The 21200-nt window shown below is 43.9% G+C and overlaps 1 protein-coding gene across 1 annotated transcript in view; it reads right to left on the reverse strand.

Annotated features, from left to right (window-relative positions):
- Nucleotides 1-137: 137 nt before the first annotated feature.
- The window catches only part of FANK1 (fibronectin type III and ankyrin repeat domains 1), a 33674-nt gene continuing 12611 nt past the window's right edge, over nucleotides 138-21200 (reverse strand). Inside the window, exons 4-11 of the mRNA XM_075072673.1 lie at nucleotides 11197-11278; nucleotides 8874-8948; nucleotides 8473-8538; nucleotides 4286-4451; nucleotides 2285-2428; nucleotides 1238-1315; nucleotides 1108-1152; nucleotides 138-1007 (exon numbers count right to left, since the gene is read on the reverse strand). Of these exons, the coding sequence (XP_074928774.1) occupies nucleotides 906-1007; nucleotides 1108-1152; nucleotides 1238-1315; nucleotides 2285-2428; nucleotides 4286-4451; nucleotides 8473-8538; nucleotides 8874-8948; nucleotides 11197-11278 (758 nt within the window). The 3' untranslated portion in view covers nucleotides 138-905. The remainder of the gene's footprint in view (nucleotides 1008-1107; nucleotides 1153-1237; nucleotides 1316-2284; nucleotides 2429-4285; nucleotides 4452-8472; nucleotides 8539-8873; nucleotides 8949-11196; nucleotides 11279-21200) is intronic.

The raw sequence follows: 21200 nt of genomic DNA on the forward strand, positions 1-21200 counted from the left end.
CGCCATGACGGCGCCACTCCAGGGGGCGCCCTGCCGGCCCACTGAGTGTTGCTAGGGTAAAAGTCTCCAACGAACGTGCACGCGGCGCGCACACACCTACTGGAATGGATATGAGCAAGCACTCGAAGAAGAACTTAAGTACCTGAACTTCATCACGTTTCTACTGCAGGACTGATTGTGCATGCATGTTAGTTGCCGCTGCAAGACCGTGTATGAGGAGGTCCCTGATTATCTACATCAGATAATAGTTACAGTTAATGTCACAACTCAGCTTCCACCATGAAATCCACCTTTCAACTTTATTTATTACATACACCTTCCTAACCTAACACATTATCCTGGAAAGATATTACAGTCCTTAGGACTTAAACTTAGTGCTTCACTCCTATGGCTGAGTTGGGCGTGCTGCACAAGCAAGATGCTCATTTCCTGGGGAGAAAGAAGGGACTTCCTGGCTATTTTAAGCGTGACACTGACAGGCATCAGTGGGAGTTACTGAACATTCTCTAGCCAGAGGGACAGTTGCTAGGAGACAAAGGAAAAGAAGAAGAGGGAAGTAATAATAAAAAATATGTCAAAGAATCTTTGTCATGATCTCTGAGAAGGGCTTAGAATAGGAAGGGAAATGATATACAAACTACATTTATGAAAACATTATTTTGATTTACATCTAACTCTAAATGCAAGAGAATATGAAGTAGTATTAGGGAACAATGGCAGTACAACATACATTAATATTTAGATACAAGACAACATCCTCAAGAAGCTGAGCTACACATTTTAATGAGCATCCAAGAATCTGTAACAACTGAACAGTATAAGGTAAAACAAACAAATTCTAATGCTTAACTGAGGGCCGGTCTTCATGTTTTCACCTTGCTGGTAGAAAAACCGCTCCTTTTCTTTTATTTAGTTACCTCACGTGCCTGTGAGCCAAGAACTGGTGGAGGACAATTGGTGTTCTCACTTAATTTTCTCTTATTTTCTTCTAACAACATGACCACGCTCTAAACAAAAAAAGGCAGAGAGATTAAGGGAAAGGGAAAGGTTTTAAAAAACAAAACCAGTAGAAACCAGGAAATCAATATGTAAAATAATTATTCATACGTGTCTGTGAAAACCTCTAGCCATTTCTAGAAGACCTTTGCCATACTGAAAGACAAAACAATGGCATATTCAAAAACTTTTTTAGATTTTTTTTATAATTTTTTATAATATGGTGATTGTTTTTAGCTACCTCATTTTTAACAGTAGCATCTGCTCCTTTATCCAGCAGCAACTGAATCAACTCTTCATGGTTATTTAATACTGCCACCTGCAATATAATTAGAACAATACTATAATACATAGCCTTATATTACAATACTGGTATCTGCCACAAGTTAGTATATGTATGTTACATTACACAGGCCCCAGTCTTGTACTGGGATCTGCCAATGTGAACTCCAGTCCCCATGCAGAGTTCTACTGGCTTCAGGGCCAGCTCTAGCAATTTTGCCGCCCCAAGCACGGCGGCACGCCGCGGGGGGCACTGTGCCACTCGCCGGTCCCGCGGCATGCCTGTGGATGCTCCACTGGAGCCGTGGGACCAGCGGACCCTCGCACACCTGCGGGAGCTCCACCGGAGCCGCCTGCCACCCTCCAGGCAACCAGCAGCATCCCCCCCGCGGCATGCCGCCCCAAGTACACACTTGGCACGCTGTGGCCTGGAGCCGGCCCTGACTGGCTTCAGTGAGATTCCAAATGAGTACAGAGATCAGCACTAGCTGAATCTGAGGCAGGATCTGGGTTTTACACAGCCAAGAGGGCTCTGCAATAATATGTAGACTTACAAAGATCAAAATACCACACACATGTATTTATCAATGTTATGAATTTAAAATGTACAGGCTATGTTCCTCTGTGAAGACTGAAATGATAACATAATATAGAAAGCATTTTATCACCTTTATAGAATACATAACTATAGTACTTCAGAAAGATAAATTCTGAAAGGGTGAGAGAATCAGAGGACTCATCCTCATAAAAATACATTTGAGCCCATGAAGTCTACTCAAACTAAGTACTGTTATTTTACAAACCAAACCAAGAGTTTTTTAATGTATAATGTATTAGTAGAGGAATAGCAGTAATTTTTTTCCTTGAATAAAAGCCCTCTAGGAGTGAATGAATAACCACTGCTATCCTACTGCACATCTGAGTTAACAAGAATTTTCTAACTGTAGTCAAATTCCTGACCTTAATTGCAAGTACATAATTAAACTGATTATTAAAAAAGACATACCATTAAAGGTGTTTTTCCATCTTTATCTTTCACATTCACATCTGCTCCTGCTTCAATTAAAAGAGATGCCACATCTTTATTCCCTGTTACTGCAGAAACTCTCATCAATGGTGTCCATTCTAAGCATGTATCTTTAGCATCTACCTATTGCAGAAAGGAAGACATTTCTCATACTTGAAAAATAAAATCCCTATTTAAATAAACAAGGATTTTTCACATTGCTGAGCAATTGCTGAGTTGAACAAATTCACAACTCTGAGGATGCCATATTTTTAAAATGTGCCATCAAATTTTGCCATAAACCTAAAGGGACGAACTCACATATTTAAAATAAATTATATGCTGAAGAGCTTTGCTGGATCAGGGCTACAGTAGGAGTTACAATTCTGGCCGGCCTCCCAGAGGATATTAGAAGTAGTACTTAGGGTGCATATTTTAACTGGAACCCCAGAAAGTTTTCTCCTGCATGCACCTTTTAAGAGGAAGCAATGTATTCCTTGCTCTGCACCCAAGTTGGATGGTAACTGCTATAAGAAAGTAGACATTTGAAGCGACTCCTGTATGTTTTCAGGCCTTTGAAGTTTGTGCATGGAGAATATATTTCTTCCTCATCCAAAAGAATCATAACATCATTATGTATTTATTATTTATTGCAGTTTAAAATAACAAAAATGCAAAGCGTTAGGCACCCTACACATATAATTAATACTACAACAAAACCTAAGCAGTATGCCAATCATTTAAATAAGAAATCTTCTATCAAGTCACCAACAAAAAAAATCTCCTTTCTACCCCTTGACTCTGGAACCTTTGTACTACAGCTCCAGTAGTAAACCTGAATATGGCTCGATATCTGATAAATTAAGTATTCAAAGTCCATATTCTTTTATGGTAAAATAAAATAAAAATGTATACCAAAGAAGAACATGGTAATAACCTAGATAAAATTATTTTAAATCTGAAAAATAGAAACATGCCATTTCTATGTCAATATTCATGTTTTTCAGACTGCAATATGCAAGTTTAGGTCCTGAAAATATACAACTCATTTTCCTTTAGGTTGGAGTCATTGTGGAATGCAACAGAATCAAACTTCATTCCAAGATTTGCAGATTTGTCAGTTACCCGTAACCTATACTACCCTACTCGCTGGGCTAAGAGTGCTATGTGACAATAAAGTTATAATGTGAGGTTTAATTTTGACCTATCTAGCACATAATCCCCTTCTCTTTCACTTTGCACTCATGCAGGAAATTCTATCAACATGACTTTTCTTAATCTAAACTTGTTTTACATGTCATTTCTTGGTGCTTTACAGTTCTAGTATTCTCAGTTAGAATAACATTATACCCATCAATCTTTATCTCCATACCTTTAACTTTTCATTTAGCCTCCCTGCAGTCTTCAACCAGAGCTTGATTAAATTATATCCACCAATTTGCCAATATTTGCTGAGCTGTTACTAAGAATATCCCGTTTTGTTCGCTAATGCAAGTTTGTGTCTCAGATGGTGTGAAATCAAAAGTAGGCATGACTGCCTGTCTCCAATTTCATGGAGGCTTGGGAGCAAAACAAAATGCCAGATTTTTATTAAAACTATAAAACCTTCAATTTTAGGCTCTTCAGGGTCTGTCTATTTCCCTATTAGCTATCTACAAAACAATTACCAAAGAATAGTAATTTATTTATAAAAACAACAGAATTAAAAGGCAGCACTTCTCCCAGCCTCCTACAGCAGATTCTCTATGTTCCTATCAGAACTCTGACCTGCACCTTCCCCCATTTTTTCTTCAGTTTCACAATTCCTAGATGTTCAGGACCTATGTCATGGTCATGGTCACCATCCATTGAGCAATAAGATGCACTCCTTTATCCCAAGGAGCTCAGATATATACTTAGCGAGCACTAACATTCCCAAAGTATCACCAGGCTATCAGACAACCTCTTTATGTCCCATAAAAATGCTGTTTTCTCTTAAGAACACACAAATAAAATCCATACCTGACAGCCATCATTAATCATCCATTCAATAACCTCACAATGTCCTCCATCCACAGCCCAGTGCAAAGCTGTACAACCTCCCAGATCTCTGACTTCCCAAGAAGCTCCTTGTTCTCTGAGGTATTTAATAATATCCAGGTGACCAGAAAAACAAGCTAACATTAGGCTGTAACATAAAGAGAATTATTTTGCTGGAAGAACAGGACATCATTATTATTCTTACATTGGTGACTTACTTTAATTTGGACAGCCTTTTCTTGTCAACTAGTAATTTTGAGCTGACAACCACCAACTTTACTGATATTTAATGTACAGCTAAGCTGTAGCTGTCCTTGGGAGACGGTGAAAGAAAGGCACAAGAAGACCCTTCACTTCCCCTGCTGCACCCCACTCTGCCACCAGTGCTCCAAAACAGAAGAGAGCCATAATGCTACAGCCAGCATAACCCAACTACAGAGGAGAGAATTACTAGTACTGAACACCATAGTGCCAGCTTCCTGCATGCTGGAAAGCACGTGGAGGCCTGGGAATAGAAATGGCCATGAATGAGTTCATCTTCAGACAGTGACACTGGAACCATTATGCCTTCTCCAGCCCTGCACAGGGATAAGAGCAGGGGCGGCTCCAGGCCCCAGCATGCCAAGCGCGTGCTTGGGGCGGCGTGCCCCGGGGGGCCCTCTGCCGGTCGCTGACACACCTGCAGGAGGTCCACCGGAGCCACCTGCTGCCCTCCCGGCGACCGGCAGAGCGCCCCCCGTGGCATGCCGCCGTGTTTGGGGCGGCGAAATGTCTAGACCAGCCCTGCATAAGAGGCAGTATGTTTCTCAGCATTTTCAGGTTGGCAACCCATTATTCAAAGTCAAAAATGTTTGAAACTCCTTTACATTTACTATAAATGTTACAGTCAAAAATGCATCAGTAATAATCCTATTAATCTGTGTATCTTTGAGAAGCTAACAGAGAATACTAGATTTTAAGGGTAATTGTGTGCAGAGAGCAAGGGAGACGATTTTTCTTTGCTTTAGACTGTAATATAATTTTCAATCCCTTGTGATCACCTGACTGCCATTCATGATCACCACTGTGAAATACTGATCTGGTGGATGGGAGCACTGGACAAGGGAATATGGCTTCTAGTCCCTGTTCTACCACTCCTGTACTGAGTGACACTCAGCAAATCACTTCACCTTTCTGTTTCTCATTTCCCCTCTCACCCTTAGTCTGTCTTCCTATATTTTAACACCACCTAGTACAAGGGGGCAAAGGCACCAACTCAGTGGGTGCTCTGGTGCTGGAGCCACCACTGGGGAAAAAAGGTGGGTGCTGAGCACTCACTGGCAACCCCCCTATCAGAACCTCCCCATCCCCACAATGCCTCCCAACCCCCAGCAGGCCCTGGGGAACAGCGCCTCCCCCATCCCTCCCTGCGCCTCACGCCCGCCACAAACAGCTGGTTTGCAGCATGCAGGAAGCTGGGAGGGATAGGGGAGGAGCGAGGATGCAGCATGCTTCGAGGAGTAGGCAAAGCTGGGTGGGAAGAGGCGGGATGGAAGTGGAGCAGGAGTGGTAATGTATGGGGTGGGGGTGGGGCCTAGGGTAGAGACAGGGATCGACCTGCCCCCCGGCACTTTGAAAAGCCAGCACCTGTGCAATGGTGCCCCTGATGTGGGCTGGGGCATGCAGGCACTACTGTAATATTAATAACAATAACACTGTCAGAGACATATGGTGGGTGAAGTAATATCTTTTACTAATAAGATATTACCTCAACTGAGACTAATATCCTGAGACTGACACAGCTACAACTACACTGCATATAATAACGCTATCACTCAGATGATGCACTTCCTACCCTAACATAGTTCTGGCTCTTAAAGCCTTAACTGAATCCTTAAGGTGAAATGAAAATATAAATACGTTTTTTATTCAGAGTATTAAAATTAAAACAAAATTAGTCTGTAATAATAAAAATAAATAATAAATAATAAATAATAATAATGCTAATACGATGTTTTGACTGACCACCTGCCTAGATAATGTCTAAACAATTGTCTCAGTGATTCATTACTCTCTCTTTCTCGTTAATCTCTTTTAAATAAAATAATTATGTAGCTACCAAACTGTACATTGAGCTAATATATTCACACTTTGTGTTTCTATTACCCTTGTCTTCTCCCTTCCATAAAATTTGGTTCTACACCCATCTGTCCTGTCTTGTCCCTATTTAGACTGTAAACTATCAGGACAAGGACTGTCTTATTTTATTTTTGAATAGCACCTGTCACAAGGGAGCGATTCAAGTACACAAACAATGAAATCACACATTTAATTTTTGAGCCCTTAAATTCATTGTCAACCATAATAAAATTGCTCTATGTTAATCATACAAGAAACATGAATCAGTAACCAATCATCATAGTTTTCCCTTTACTTTTAAATTGGAAAGAATCTAATTTATATCTATCTATCAGTGTTGTGTATATACATTTGCTAATCTTAGATGATATCCAACAGTCTTCAGTCTTTCCCAAAACCACAAACCCTGGCATCAAATATGTGCATGGATAGAAATGAAAACATATTTTAACAATGCACAGGAAACAAGACAAATACATTTCTTTGGTGAATGTGGAATAAAGTTCACTAAATATTGATTCTCTGTGTATAAGAAAGTATATATAAATTATTGAGCCTGCCAGTTCATTAACAGGCAGAACACAAGCATGTGTGCATACTACAATCCCAGAAAGCCCGTAACCAGCCCATTGATCATCCAAGGGGGCAGGGAAACAGATTCGTAATCTGACAAATAGAGAAGCAGATGGACAAATATTCTGGGACACTTGAAAAGTTTCACCACTGGGAGCATTTGTCTTTTGAATCACGTATGGAACCAGGTAACTCTACCTCTCATTGTCTAATTTACTAAGTACCAAACAGAGTAGCCTAGTTATGAGTGGAGAGGACAAGCAGGATAACAGAACTGCCAGAAAGGGCTGCCTGGACCTAAGAATGCAATGGGGAAATCAGAGTGGCTACACTAGAAATTCAGGTAGCTACAAATGGACTGGGCTACCTGAATGCTTCAGTGGTGACAGCTGTAAGGGATCCCAGCAGATAGGTAGCAGTCATTTCAGAGAAGGAAGTAGAGTGAGAGCTGCAAGTGAGGGGACAGGCAGTAAAGAATATACCAGAAGGAAATCACTGGAAGCTCAAGTTCAAAGGAAGACATTTTGTAGAACACCGTGAGGTCAAACTAGAAGGAACCCAGACAGCACCAAGATAGTGGCACAGATAAAGACAAGGTCCAGGAGAAACAGAGAGACCTAGCAAGCTTAACTAGATTTTAGGAGGCACTGCCTTATGCAAATCAATTAATTGACTAATTTGCATATTTAAAATTTGCTTATTACCACATAAACTTGTTTTTAAAAATTGTGTGCAAAATTAGTGATGACGAAAGGCACTGTCATAACAGTCCTGGTAAATGATACGTTCTGTTTATCTCCAGGGCAGCAGCAGCCTCCATAGCCTATGCACTTATCAGTCTCTATGTTGAGTCTGCCATTATAAAGCATTGCAGTGAGTTTGTGATGTGGGAGCAGACCCAAACCAAATTCATCTCACATAGGGGCCACCAAAGAGTTACTAGATGGGATCAACTTTCACCTGAATATGAATTTCGTACAGAGGCTCTAATACAGAACAGCATACGGTGCATAACAACTACATATCCATCATGTCTATCAGCCACTTCTCTTATCTTACTACAGTCTGTTCTAATGTTTATTTGAAGAAGGGGTTGTTCCTTGAAGATATTTTTTATTTGTCTCTTTTCTTTACAAATGTATGAGTGAATTTAGAGATTAGAGACACGCAGTGAGAGTAAATACTGTGTAAGCTTTCTCTTCAGACCTGTGCTAATGCAGCTGACTCCTGATCTACTATTCTCTTTTCTAATGAAGTCCTGTATTCTTCCTGAACAAAGATTCCCAGTTTACTGAACTCCATAGTAATTTTATGATGTGGTCAAATGGAGACTAAGATTAAATCAATAAAACTCATTTTCAGTTGTGACCAAAACTAGAATTTGAATATCAGTTTCCAGAACTGAAAAAATATTGATGCAGTAATGCATAACACCAGTTCCCCAAAATCTCTGGTGAAACAATATATCCATGCAGTACCTGTCCTTTCCACTTCCATTCTTCTGATTTACATCTGTTCCATTCTGTATCAATATTTTCACAAGCCTATATAACATAAAATATTTTCATCAAGAACAATGCCCAGTAAACTAAAATTTCTCATTAAAATAGAAACTCTGCAAGAGTAAATAAAAACTTAGTTTTGCACACAGTCTATTACTGATAGTAAAATATATAAAGGCAACTTTGACAATTTATAAACACTCTGGATGAATTTTATAAATTGTCAAAGTTGCCTTTATAATATGAAAAAACAAAAATATCAATAATATTCTATTGTACTTTTCCTAAACTGATCATCTATTACTGTGCTCAAATATAGTAGAAAAGTGTAAAAATCTATCATGCACAACAAAGAGATAAAAGAAAAGCAGTAATACCTATCATATCCTTTCTGAGAAGCAACCATCAGAGCAGTAAAGCCTAGTTTATCAGGAACATCCACCTTCACATGTCTTACGGGAAGAGAAAAGAAAATGTTACAAACTAGTGTATCTCAAATATTTTCAGAGACAACTATAAATCTTTCCACAACATATTTCTAAAGAGTGTCTTATAAATTCAAAGCATTGTGATCACCTATTAATTTTGCCAACAGTGTGAAAGTAAAAACCATTAATCATTTTATCAAAAATTCTGACTACTATTTTTGCTGACGTCTATTGTTATGGTTTGTTTTTTATTGTTTTTTCCATAGAAATTCATTGACAAATATCTTTCAAGTTTCCTTTTTCCAAGAAAAATAAGCTACTTAAAAAATTATAGCTGCCTAGATAAAATCATCTTTTTAGGGAAAAAAGAATTTCACCATGCCAGAGTAGAGATTTGAAATATAATGGAAGTCAAATAAACAGAATATTCTAATAAACATTTGAAAAAAATCAGGAAAATTGGATAAAGTTTCACAACAACCTTATTCTAACGCTGTTGACTTAACTAGCATACTAGTCTATTATACAAATGAAAGCAATTAGAAATTGCATGTTACTGATTGCAACTGAATGGGATGGTAACTTGCTGAGTGATTCAGATATATACTTCTACATAAATAACTCAATGAGTCTGTGTGCATCCCTATGAATATGATATTCTATGACATTTGTGGTCAATTGTGACAAATAGACAAGAGAGATGTGCCTATGATATGGAGAAGATGGATCAGGTTGATACAATGGGGGAAGTAGAATGCATTCCTTTACTCACACTGGGCTTCTAAACATGGATGGTATCTCTGCACACGCAAAGAGCTGTGGAGCTAAATCCTGGAATGGGAGCCCATCACCATGTCTTCACGAAGGATGCAGATAAGATGTACCTCAATCTGTGCAACACATGAAGGCTTACCCTTGCTTTGTCAGATATAGTAGGTTCAGGCCAATACATTCTGGCCTTATCTCTCAGTTTTCCCAAAAAAACTTGCTCCTGCTGATATATCCTATACTGTCTACCCTGCACACCTGCCACAAGTAGTACAGCACTTTAAACAGCTAATTACTAACACCACCTAAAACAAACCAAGTTTATCAAGCACTAAGTAGAGAGCTGGCACCTATGGTCCCAGCTATGCATGTGAGGAGTGCAGCCAGCAGAAAGAGATGTGCTGGCTCCACCACATCTCACCTCGGGGGGCCATTCCCTACTTACCAGGTGAAAGCCACAATCCATCCACCATCTAGTATGGGGAGGAGGCGACAGTCTTAGTTCTAGATCAGAGGTGGGCAAACTACAGCTCGTGGTCCCCCTCCTGGGGTCATGTAGCCATTTTTGTTGTCAGAAGGGGGTCATGTTGAGAACCCCTGCTCTACCTTTCTGTTTCATCAGAAGTCCCCTTTTTCTTATGTTATGAGAAGGGGTGAATATAGGTTCCCATTTTCTTTATTTTGTACCCTTTTATGATATCCCCTCTGCCTTATTTGTCAACTCTGTAAAATAAACACTCCCAGTTTCTTCAATTGCATTTCACATGGAAGTGTTCCCATGCTTCTGATCATTCCCATCGCCTGTACACCTCTGACTCGATATAACACGGGTTCGCATATAGCCCGGTAACCCCAGGGCTCCGGTAGCAGGACTTGGGCGGCACTTTAAAGGGCCCAGGGCTCCAGCTGCTGCGGGAAGCCCCGGGCCCTATAAATCACTGCTGGAGCCCTGCTGCTGCTACCCCAGAGCTGCGGCAGCAGTGCTCGGCTGGTGATTTAAAGGGCTCGGGCTCCCCGCAGCAGCCAGAGCCCGGAGCTCTTTAAATCACCATCAGAGCCCTGCAGCCATTACCCAGGGGCTCTAGCAGCGGGACTCAGGTGGCGATTTAAAGGGCCCAGGGCTCCCTGCGGCCGGAGCCTTGGGCTCTTTAAATCATCGCTGGAGCCTTGCTGCCACTACCCCGATATAACAGGCTTTCATCTATAACGTGGTAGGGATTTTTGGCTCCCGAGGACTGCATTATATTGGAGTAGAGGTGTATTTGGATCCCATCTATTTCTTATATACACTTTTTAAGGAAGAATGATCAAAACCAAATGGCATATTCCATTTGTGAAATGATATAACACAGAAAGCAAATTTGTAATTTGTCACTTTATCATAAAATGTGCAGTCTCATTTTTAGGACATGGGAAACAAAACATGTAAACTGCATAATGCTGTTGTGATTTCATGTCCACTGTAACACTTTATAGATATTTTATAATCTGAATATTTTCTCACCCTCCCTGAAGAATGTTAAGAACTGCCTCTACATCATTCATACTGACAGCTCGATGAAGTTGCTCTCCGCTCATCGGCTCTCCTGTAGAAAACAAAATAGGAAAGTATTTGCAAAACAGTTCAGAGATTCATTCTAGTGGTGTTGCCAAGTACTGAAATGCTGCAAATAAATGATTAGCTTTCATATTTTTCAGTACCACTTTTGGATATTTTCTAGATTACTAAATTAAACAAAAGAATCTGTATCACTGTTACATAGCTGTTTTTGTTTAAGAGGTGACTCGAAGTGTGGTAATACTCACTGACATCATTCTCACAATGCTCATTACTAATATTTCTCTTTTTTCATTACCATTTTTAAAAATCAATTATTTTAGTGGAAGACTAATCCCTTTATATACTTCTGTATTGGAGATGAACCTATATTGGGAACTATCATGTTAGAGATTAAACTACTCTACTGCTCAGTCAACATAGTACAGTCCTTTGAATGCTGTGATGATTGGGAGAGATCTGGTTCCAGTTCGCTCATAATTCTTTCTTGAAAAGCAAAACTGCTGTGTCCGACCATGACTCCCTCCTGTCTAGGGTTTGGACCATGATCAGCCTACCTTTATTCACTAAGATATCTTCCTACAGCCCCTTTGTGAAAATAAAAATAAGAACCAAACACCACCCAGAACTAGATTAACAGCTGTTCTAGATATCTTCTCTAATAACAAAATCCAGTTGTAAAATGGTATTTCCTAAACAAATCAAATTTATTGTTCCTCGTGCCCATAAGTGTGCCCAGTTTCAATGGGCCATCTCTAAAACACACTAGTTCCTGGGGTAATTGGTAAAGACCAGATTTCTAATCCATATGCCACACTTTTTGTGTTAGTCTAATGATGAACATGGGCATTAATGAACCAAAAAAATAACAACCTTCTTTTGGATGCAGAATGATCTCTTTCCTATTAACAGAGAACACAGCTCTAGTTGTAGTTGTTTCTACCTAACCAGGCTATACGAAAGAAAATGAGGAGAACACAGCAAATAGATTTGATTGCTCAGCCTCTAGGTCCAGCACAAAGTGTTGCAGGTCTCTCCCATGAAAATTAACTAACCTTGGAAAAATACAGTTACTCACCTTTTTGTAACTGTTGTTCTTCGAGATGTGTTGTTCATGTCCATTCCAAGCAGGTGTGTGTGCACCGTGTGCATGCCAGCCAGAAGATTTTCCCTTAGCAGCATCCATAGGGTCGGCCCTGGTGCCCCTGGAGTGGCGCCTCCATGGCACCCTATATAGGGACCCACGAACCCTCCACCCCCTCAGTTCCTTCTTGTCAGCACTCCGACAGAGGGGCAGAAGGGTGGGTATTGTAATGGACATGAACAACACAACAGTTACAAAAAGGTGAGTAACCGTTTTTTCCTTCTTTGAGTGATTGTTCATGTGCATTCCAAGCAGGTGACTCACAAGCCTGAGTTTAGGTGGTGGGGTCAGAGTTCACTGCAGATTGGAGCACCGCCCTGCCGAAGGCTGCATCTTTTTCTGGCCTCGTGCATGACGGCATAGTGCAACGTGGATGTGTGGATTGAGGACCATGTGGCAGCCCTGCATATCTCCTGTGTCGGGACCTGTGCCAGGAATGCTGCAGACTGTGCCCTTGTGGAGTGGACTGTGATTGGTGGGGGAGGCACCTTGGCCTGATAGTAGCATTCGCAGATGCAAGCCGTGATCCATGAGGAGATACGCTGTGAAGAGATGGGGAGCCCCTTCATCCTGTCGGCCACAGCTACAAAGAGTTGGGTTGATTTTCTGAACGGTTTAGTTCATTCAATATACAATGCCAGGGCCCTGCGAACGTCCAGAGAATGCAGCCTACGCTCTGCATTGGAGGAGTGTGGCTTAGGGTAGAACACCGGGAGAAAAATGTCCTGGCCCATGTGGAATTGAGAGACCACCTTAGGAAGAAACACCGGGTGTGGCCTGAGTTGGACTTTGTCTTTGTGGAAGACAGTGTATGGAGGCTCGGATGTCAGCGCTCTGAGCTCTGATACCTTCCTGGCCGAGGTGATAGCCATGAGGAACGCAACCTTATAGGAGAGATATAGCAAAGAGCACACAGCCAGTGGCTCGAAGGGGGGCCCCATGAGGGCGGAGAGGACCAAATTAAGGTCTCAAGTCGGGACTGGTTGTCGAGCATGCGGGAACAGCCTATCCAGGCCCTTGAGGAAGCGACAAACCAATGGGTTTGTGAAGACTGAACTATCGTCAGCTCCTGGGTGGAACACGAAGATGGCCACCGAAAAGAGGGAAAGTCCTTGCTGTCTCAAATGGAGTAGGTAATCAAGGATGAGAGGGATCAAGGCAAGCAATGGAGCCTGTCCCTGCTGTTCAGCCCAGATGGAAAAACGTTTCTACTTGGCCATGTATGTAGCCCTGGTGGACAGTTTTCTACTACCAAGGAGGACTTGTCTGACCTGCTGTGAGCATTGCATTTCCACCGGGCTTAGCCACGGAGCATCCAGGCTGTGAGGTGGAGCGACTCCAGTTTCAGGTGGTGGAGGTGGCCCCGATCCTGTGTGATCAGGTCCAAGAGCAGTGGCAACGTAAGGGGCACCTATATGGACATGTGCAGCAGCGACGTGTACCAATGCTGGCACGGCCATGCCAGCGCTATCAGTATGACGTGAGCATGATCCTTGCATATCTTGAGGAGTACCCTGTTGACCATGGGGATTGGAGGGAAGGTGTAAAGCAGGCTGCCTTCCCACGAGAGGAGGAAGGCATCTGTTAGACACCCTGGACTGCACCCCATGAGGGAGCAGAACTGTCAACACTTCCTGTTGTCCCTCGAGGAAAACAGGTCTATCTGGGGATAATCCCAGAGATAGAAGATTGAGCGTGCCATGTCTCGGCAAAGGGACCACTCATGACCATGGAACGAGTGGCTGAGGGCATACGCGAGGCTGTTCTGCACAGGTACATGAGGTAGGATGCTGTTAGGTGAATTGCGTTCTATACGCAAAAGTCCCATAATGCGAGGGCTTCCCAGCACAGGGAGAGGAGCATGCACCCCCGTTTGTTGATATAGAACATTGCCAAGGTATTGTCCGTGAGGACTGCAACACACCTGCCCGTCAAGCGAGATTTGAAAGTAAGGCAGGCAAGGTGAACAGCAGTAGCTCCCTGACATTGATGTGTAGGGAGAGGTCCTCTGGGGACCAAAGGCCTTGGGTCCTGAGATTCCCGAGATGCGCCTCCCACTCCAGATCCGATGCATCTGTCACCAAGGAAAGGGATAGCTGAGGGTTGGCAAAGGGTACTCCCACACAGACCACCCACGGGTTGAGCCACCACTAAAGGAAATCCAGCACCGCTCAGGGAAACATCACCACTGAGTCCAGCGTGTCTCTGGTTGGTCTGTACACAGTCACTAACCAGGACTGAAGAGGACACAGCCTGAACCTGGTGTGACTCACCACGCAGGTGCACACAGCCATATGTCCCAGCAACTTGAGGCAGTTCCTCACTGTGGTGGTCGGGAAACGGCGGAGACCGAGGATGATGTCGGACATAGACCAAAACCTGGCCTCCGGCAGGTATGCTCTGTCTTGCATCGGGTCCAGAACTGCCCCTATGAACTCTATCCGTTGGACAGGAGATAGAGTAGACTTGGCCTCGTTCAACAGGAGACCGAGCTCGAGGAAGGTCTGTCTGATAAAGACCACCAGAGCCTCCACTGTGCCTTCGAGCAGCCCTTGATGAGCCAATCGTCCAGGGAGGGAAACATCTGAATTCCATGCTTGCGCAGGAAAGCTGCTACAACTGCCATGCACTCTGTGAAGGCACTTGGGGCCATTGACAGGGAGAAAGGCAGTACTGCAACCTGGAGATGGGTGTTGCCCACTACGAATCTAAGATAACGTCTGTGCTGAGGAATTATTACAATATGGAAGTACGCGTCCTTCAAGTCAAGGGCGGCGTACCAGCCTCTTGGATCCATGGAGGGGATGATGGAGGACAGAGAGACCATACAGAACTTGAGCTTCTTTACAAACTTGTTCAAACACTGAAAGTCCAGAATGGGTCTGAGGCCCCCTTTCACCTTCGGTATTAGGAAATACCAGGAGTAAAAACCCCTGCCCCTGAGTTGCTGAGGAACTTCCTACACTGCCCCTACTACGATGAGGGACTGCACTTTCTGAATTAGAAGTTGCTTGTGAGAGGGGTCCCTGAAGAGAGACAGAGAGGGGGCTGGTGGGGCGGGAGGGAGGAAAATTGGACAGAATATCCCCTCTCTACCGTGCAGAGCACTTAACTGTCCGATGTGATTCAGGATCAGGCATGACAGAAAGGAGACAGACGTGACAAAAAGGTAGGGTTGGTAGGATCCAGAGTCCTGACTGGTAGGTTGTCCTCGACCGCACCATCAAATTTGGGGTCTAGGCCCCGACGGAGGTCACGGCTGGTTGGACGACTGGCCGGAGGGCTGTTGTTGCCTCATTCTGCCATTTCTGCTCTGCCTATGCGAGGGCTCCAGGCAGTTCTGGGGCTGGTACAGCTGCGGAGCCGGCTGCAGCTTGAATTGCCTGCGTTGGGTGGCTGGGGTGGGCAGGCCTAACGAGCATAAGGTAGCCCTTGAGTCTTTTAGGCTATGAAGCCTCTTGTCCGTCTTCTCAGAGAAGAGCATGGCCCCTCGAAGGGGAGGTCCTGGACGGTCTGTTGGACCTCATGTGGAAGGTCTGAGACCTGAAGCCAGGCTCCCCACCACATGACCAGCCCGGTTGCCAGTGTGCAGGAGGCTGCATCCATCGCATCCAGGGCCGCTTGGAGGGATGCCCAGGAAATTAGCTTCCCCTCCTCTATCAGAGCGGAACATTCTGTTCGCCATTCTTGGGGAGGGAGTTCAGTGAACTTGGACAAGGCTGAGCATATTTTATGGCCATACTGGCTCACTATAGCCTGTAGTTGCAGACCCCCCGTTGAGTACACCTTTCTACCAAAGAGGTCCAACTTCTTGGCCTCCCTGTTTTTCGGTGTAGACCCTTGGAATGTCATACGCTCCCTTTGGTTGGCTGCATCCACAACCAGAAAGTCCAGGAGAGGGTGGGTATATAGGTACTCATGGCCCTTGAAGGGTACAAAGGAGCGCCTCTCTGTCTTTTTGGCCATAGGGGCCAACAAAGCTGGCGTCTGCCACAAGGTGTGGGACGTATCAGCTATCATTTTGATCAACAGTAGGGCAACCCTAGACGGGTCCGAGGGGGACAAGATGTCCACCACTGGATCTATAGCCACCTCGACCTCCTCCGCTTGGATCACCAGGCTCTGAGCAGCAAGCTTAAGTAGCTGCTGAAGCACCCAGTTGTCCTCTAGGGCCGGTGCTGCTGAAGTTCCTGCAACCGCCTCATCCAGCGAGGAAGAGGAGGAGATCACCTGCAATGGACCTTCCTCTGTACCCTCAGCCTCTGCAGGGTTCTGCGGCACACGGTACTCTGGTTATGTGGCCGGTGCAGATGTAGGATGCGGCACCACGGCCAGTACTGGGGTTGATGCTGAAAGACGAGGCATGTTGGGCGGCACCTGTGGCATTGGAAACATGGTCCCCATCGGTGCCGGTGTCTGACTAGGCAGTGCCGGGTTCTGTTGTGGCACACTCCTGTCGGACATCGGTGCCAGCAGTGGAGACATTTGCGCCGGAGCGACCGACTTCGAGGAGACTGATGCAGACCTGGAGCATGGGCTGTGCACCTGTCCCAGGGACTGATGGTAGGCCCAGGGAGTCAAGAATGGCCACTGGGAAGGTAGTTGCCACTGTTGCTGCCACTGTGCCGGGTAAGGTTGTTGGCTTGCCTGAGAAGTGGACCTCCTGCTCCTCGATCTACTGGAGCAGTAGGATTCCACCTCTGAGTCTGAAGTCTCCAAACAGGAAGACCGAGGGGGAGCAGTACCCACTGTTGCCGGAGAGTGGTGCCGTGAGGCCGGGGAGCGCTCTCCCTGGTGTCGGTGCTGCCGGAGTGGCGCAGGGCGGGGACTGGGGCTACATCATGGTCGGCTTGCCCCTTGATTGGATTGGGGGTCAGGCCGTGTCTGGTGGCTCTTTCCACCAGCGCAGGGAGGCTGGTCCCGGGAAACTTAACAAGTCAGAGGCCACCTCGAATGCCTCCAGCGTCGATGGGAGACACACATCCTCACTGAGATCTGGGGAGCTAGACCAGTCCGGACTCGACCGCATCCACAGCAGGGCGGGAGTCAATGGGACCTTGGGAGGATGCTGTTGTGGCTCAGCTTGTCCCACGCACACATGGATGCTGCCAGCCTTTTAAGGTCCTGGTGGGTGATCAGTCCATCACCAGCCTCATCTTTTTAGCAGGCACCAGAGATGGTGATCAGTGCCACACGGAGGCCGATTTTCTATGTCTCGATTCTCTCCGGTGCCGGGACTTAGAGGACTTAGACTGGGCCTCCTGTCTTGTTAGCGGTGCCAGAGCACTGTGCACTGAGGATGAAGTGCTGGGCGCCGGATCAGCAGGCTCAGGGTCCGACTGTGGCCGGAAGTCCACCCCCATCAGGAGAACTCCGAGTCTCTGTTCTCTGTCCTTAAGAGTCCTGGGATGGAATCCCCTGCAGATACTAAACCGGTCTCTTGGTGGCTCTCCCCGGGACACCTCAAGCAGGACGAGTGCGAGTCACTCTTCAGCATAAACTTCCCGCAGTTCATGCAGAGTTTAAACCATAGCGACCCATGCGTGCCCCAGCAGGGTGACGACTACGTTGGGGGGAAGCCCCCCAACAACTATTAACTAACACTAACTCTAAATTATGAGAGAGGAAACAATTATATACACTTAGATGAGATATTGGTAGGCTTGCTGCAAGAGCGAGCAAAGTTCCAGCTAGCCATCACCGGTGGTAAGAAGGAACTGAGGGGGTGGAGGGTCGGCGGGACCCTATATAGGGCGCCATGGAGGCACCACTCCAGGGGGTGCCAGGGCCAACCCTACAGACACTGCTAAGGGAAAATCTTCTGGCTGGCGTGCACGCAGTGCACACACACCTGCTTGGAATGCATGTGAACAATCACTCGAAGAAGAATGTCTGGTTGCACTCTGAAAAAGTAAGGGCAAGGATGAAAAAGGGCCTGGTAAACTTCAAAAAGTGGAATATTTTAATTTGATTGTTGGATAGGCACCTGATGACAGCATGCCAAGTGAGTCAAATCCTGTTGCAAAACAAGCAACTAGTGGTTAGCCACATTTCAGTTTAAAAAGCTTCAGATTGCTGTCAAGTCCCCACAAAAAAAAATATTTTAGTGGGAACAGCAGATTCACGTCTCACGCTGGTGGAATCACCCACACTTTCTTTTTTTCCCCCCAACCGTGTAAAGCTGAAATCATGCATGTTAAATGCATGTAAGATGTGACGGACCTGTATTTTATTTGCTTGAGAACCGGCTTCAATAAAAATTATAGAATTTGGCATATTACTTTAAATCTTAATTCTGCAATGTTCATAGTGTTTGAAGTTCTTATTAGCTAGGTAGCCCAAGGGTGGTATTTTTTAGGGCAGTGCATCTATATTTGAAAAGTTCCACAAGTCATTCAACAAGACTCCAAAGTCAGCCATTGCATCAGGAACACTAAACAAAAGCAAAGAGAGTGGACCTACAAAAGGGAGTGATGCTGTTGCAGCTTCTAAAACAGTTTACCATGAAAGAAAAGGAGGCAAGGGAACAAGAGAGAATAAGAAAAAATTAGAAAGAAAACGGATAAATTAAAAGAAGATAAAGATAAAGGAAAAAAGATATAACAGCATTTTGGTGAATCAGATTTAATTCACATATCTTACTTCCTACATTTTACTTTACTGCTTTAGAAAATGCTTCACAGTTCTATTAGGGATAGAGTGTGACATTTAGCCATAACCCTGCATTATGGGTAGTGAAGAGACATACCATTCCTATAGAAGGGCCAGGGTGAATAAAAATCAATGATTTTAAAAAAAAATGGATTTTTTTAATTTAAATCAGATTTTGACAAAATGCTTTTTGAGGAAAAAACCCTATGTAAAGCTAATGTATCTTAATTTAAGCTATAGCTCAAAGATATCATTATGGAATAGGTATTATAAATTCTAATTCTACAGTATGAGACAATATATTCATGTAATGTTTAAGAAAAGTTTGGTAAATGAGTTCCAATAGTTCATGGATTAGGGACCCAATCTTATGGAGTTCCAGAGGCTTCTGTATAGATTATTTAGGTTAATCTTTCTATCTACCCAATGGGACTCAGTGCTAAGTCTAGAAGATACCATCAGAGATGCTTAGTTTTGCAGTTCTCAAACTGTGGATTTGTGTCTCCAGTGGTAACAGCAAAATTGTTTAAAATAAATAAATAATATACAGAGGTGAGAAATGACAGACCTCAGCCCTATTGTCCCTCTGAAAATTTGTGTACACAGAATCAATCCCTTACCTCTCTCTAGAAGTGCAAAGTTTCAAAAAGTTCAATGAATAGAAGATTGTTGNTCTGAGTGTAGCCTTCATTGATTTGAGATCTAGCATACCATTTTCTCACTAGAAGGGAAAACCTATAATGGCAGCAGGTCATAAAAGAGACCCAGTGTGGGTCTCATCTATCTCTGAGTTGTGAAGAATATGTATTAAGGTTATAACAACCAAAAAGAATGCACTTTTATGTAGAAACCCATGATTAAATAGAGTCTTCCTGACTAGTGATTTAAATCATGAAATTTGATTTAAATCAAATCGACCCTGAGAGGAGCATTGTGAGGAAGAAGCTTCCCTGGTATACTTCAGATTCCCTCTCTTGGGTTCTTGGTTGGCTGCCTGAATCTCCTATTTTTCAGGCAGCTTCTTGAGAGGCCATACAAATGTGCCTGAAATCAGCTCAGAGGCTCTGTGCTCTTCATTCGTCTCTCCTTGCATACCGATTGAGCAGGTATTGAACTGCCGCTCACAAATAATGAAAGATTTGCAGATGGTGGCCAGCAAAAGGAGCAGCAGGCTGCAACCCAGACCAGGGAGTTAGGAAGGAAACCTTAGCAGTCTGTCCCTTTCCAGCACATAACCAACCCCCACAGGGAAGAAAACAAATAGTTCCTTGGGACCCTCTAGCATTCAGGGGAAAAAGTACTTCAGCCGGGGGAGAGAGGGGCAAAAGGAGGGTCGGGGGGACAAGCATCCTCAAGAGAGGAAGGGGAAGCCTTAGAAAGGGGGAGATCCAGGAAAGCCCAAGGGAGAAATCAAACAGAAGATGGATAGGAAACCTCAAGAAGAAGACAGAGAAAGAGACGGAGGAACAGTTAACTCAAGGGAAAGGGGAAGGTAGGAGGAACCAGAAAAAAGAAGGGCTGGAGGAATACTTAGGGCAGGGTAGGGGATATGGAAGACAGATACAGAAGGAAAGACTGGGGAAAACCTCAATGGAATTGATGAACTACTTGGAAGAGGAGAATTGATAAGAGCTGATGGCTTGGGAAAAAATGATGGGGTTGACAGTGAAGAGGAATATTAAACAAATGAGATACTGCACCATCCTCAAATATGCAAATTTGGGCAAAATACAATTTGCATAAAAGCTCCAGATTTCCACACGTTCCAAGCCTTAAGAAAGGAAACGAAGGTTGTGATATTGCAGTCTATACGATTTTATAAAAAATATGCTAATAAGCGAATATAATGCAACTGGAATATGCTTCATGCAAAAGGTCTCTTGTAAGGTATCATTACAAAACTTATAATCTACTGAGTGTGGTCATCCTATTTGTATAAATGTACCACTCTTGTATCTGAAACTAGAAATATGCAATATAACTCTGAAGGCCTATTGTAATTATGCAAAGTGTGAGCCATTAATGGTGGTTTGGAATCTTGATGACTCCCATTAACCAGGACAATTGACTACAAATGGCTGTGTTTTACCTGTAAGTCTTCCTATATACAAGTGTGCTGGCAAGTGGGCAATGAAGTCTTGCAGTGACATGTGAT

Source organism: Chelonoidis abingdonii, chromosome 15 (assembly GCF_003597395.2).
Source record: "Chelonoidis abingdonii isolate Lonesome George chromosome 15, CheloAbing_2.0, whole genome shotgun sequence".
In the NCBI taxonomy this organism is placed as follows: Eukaryota; Metazoa; Chordata; order Testudines; family Testudinidae; genus Chelonoidis; species Chelonoidis abingdonii.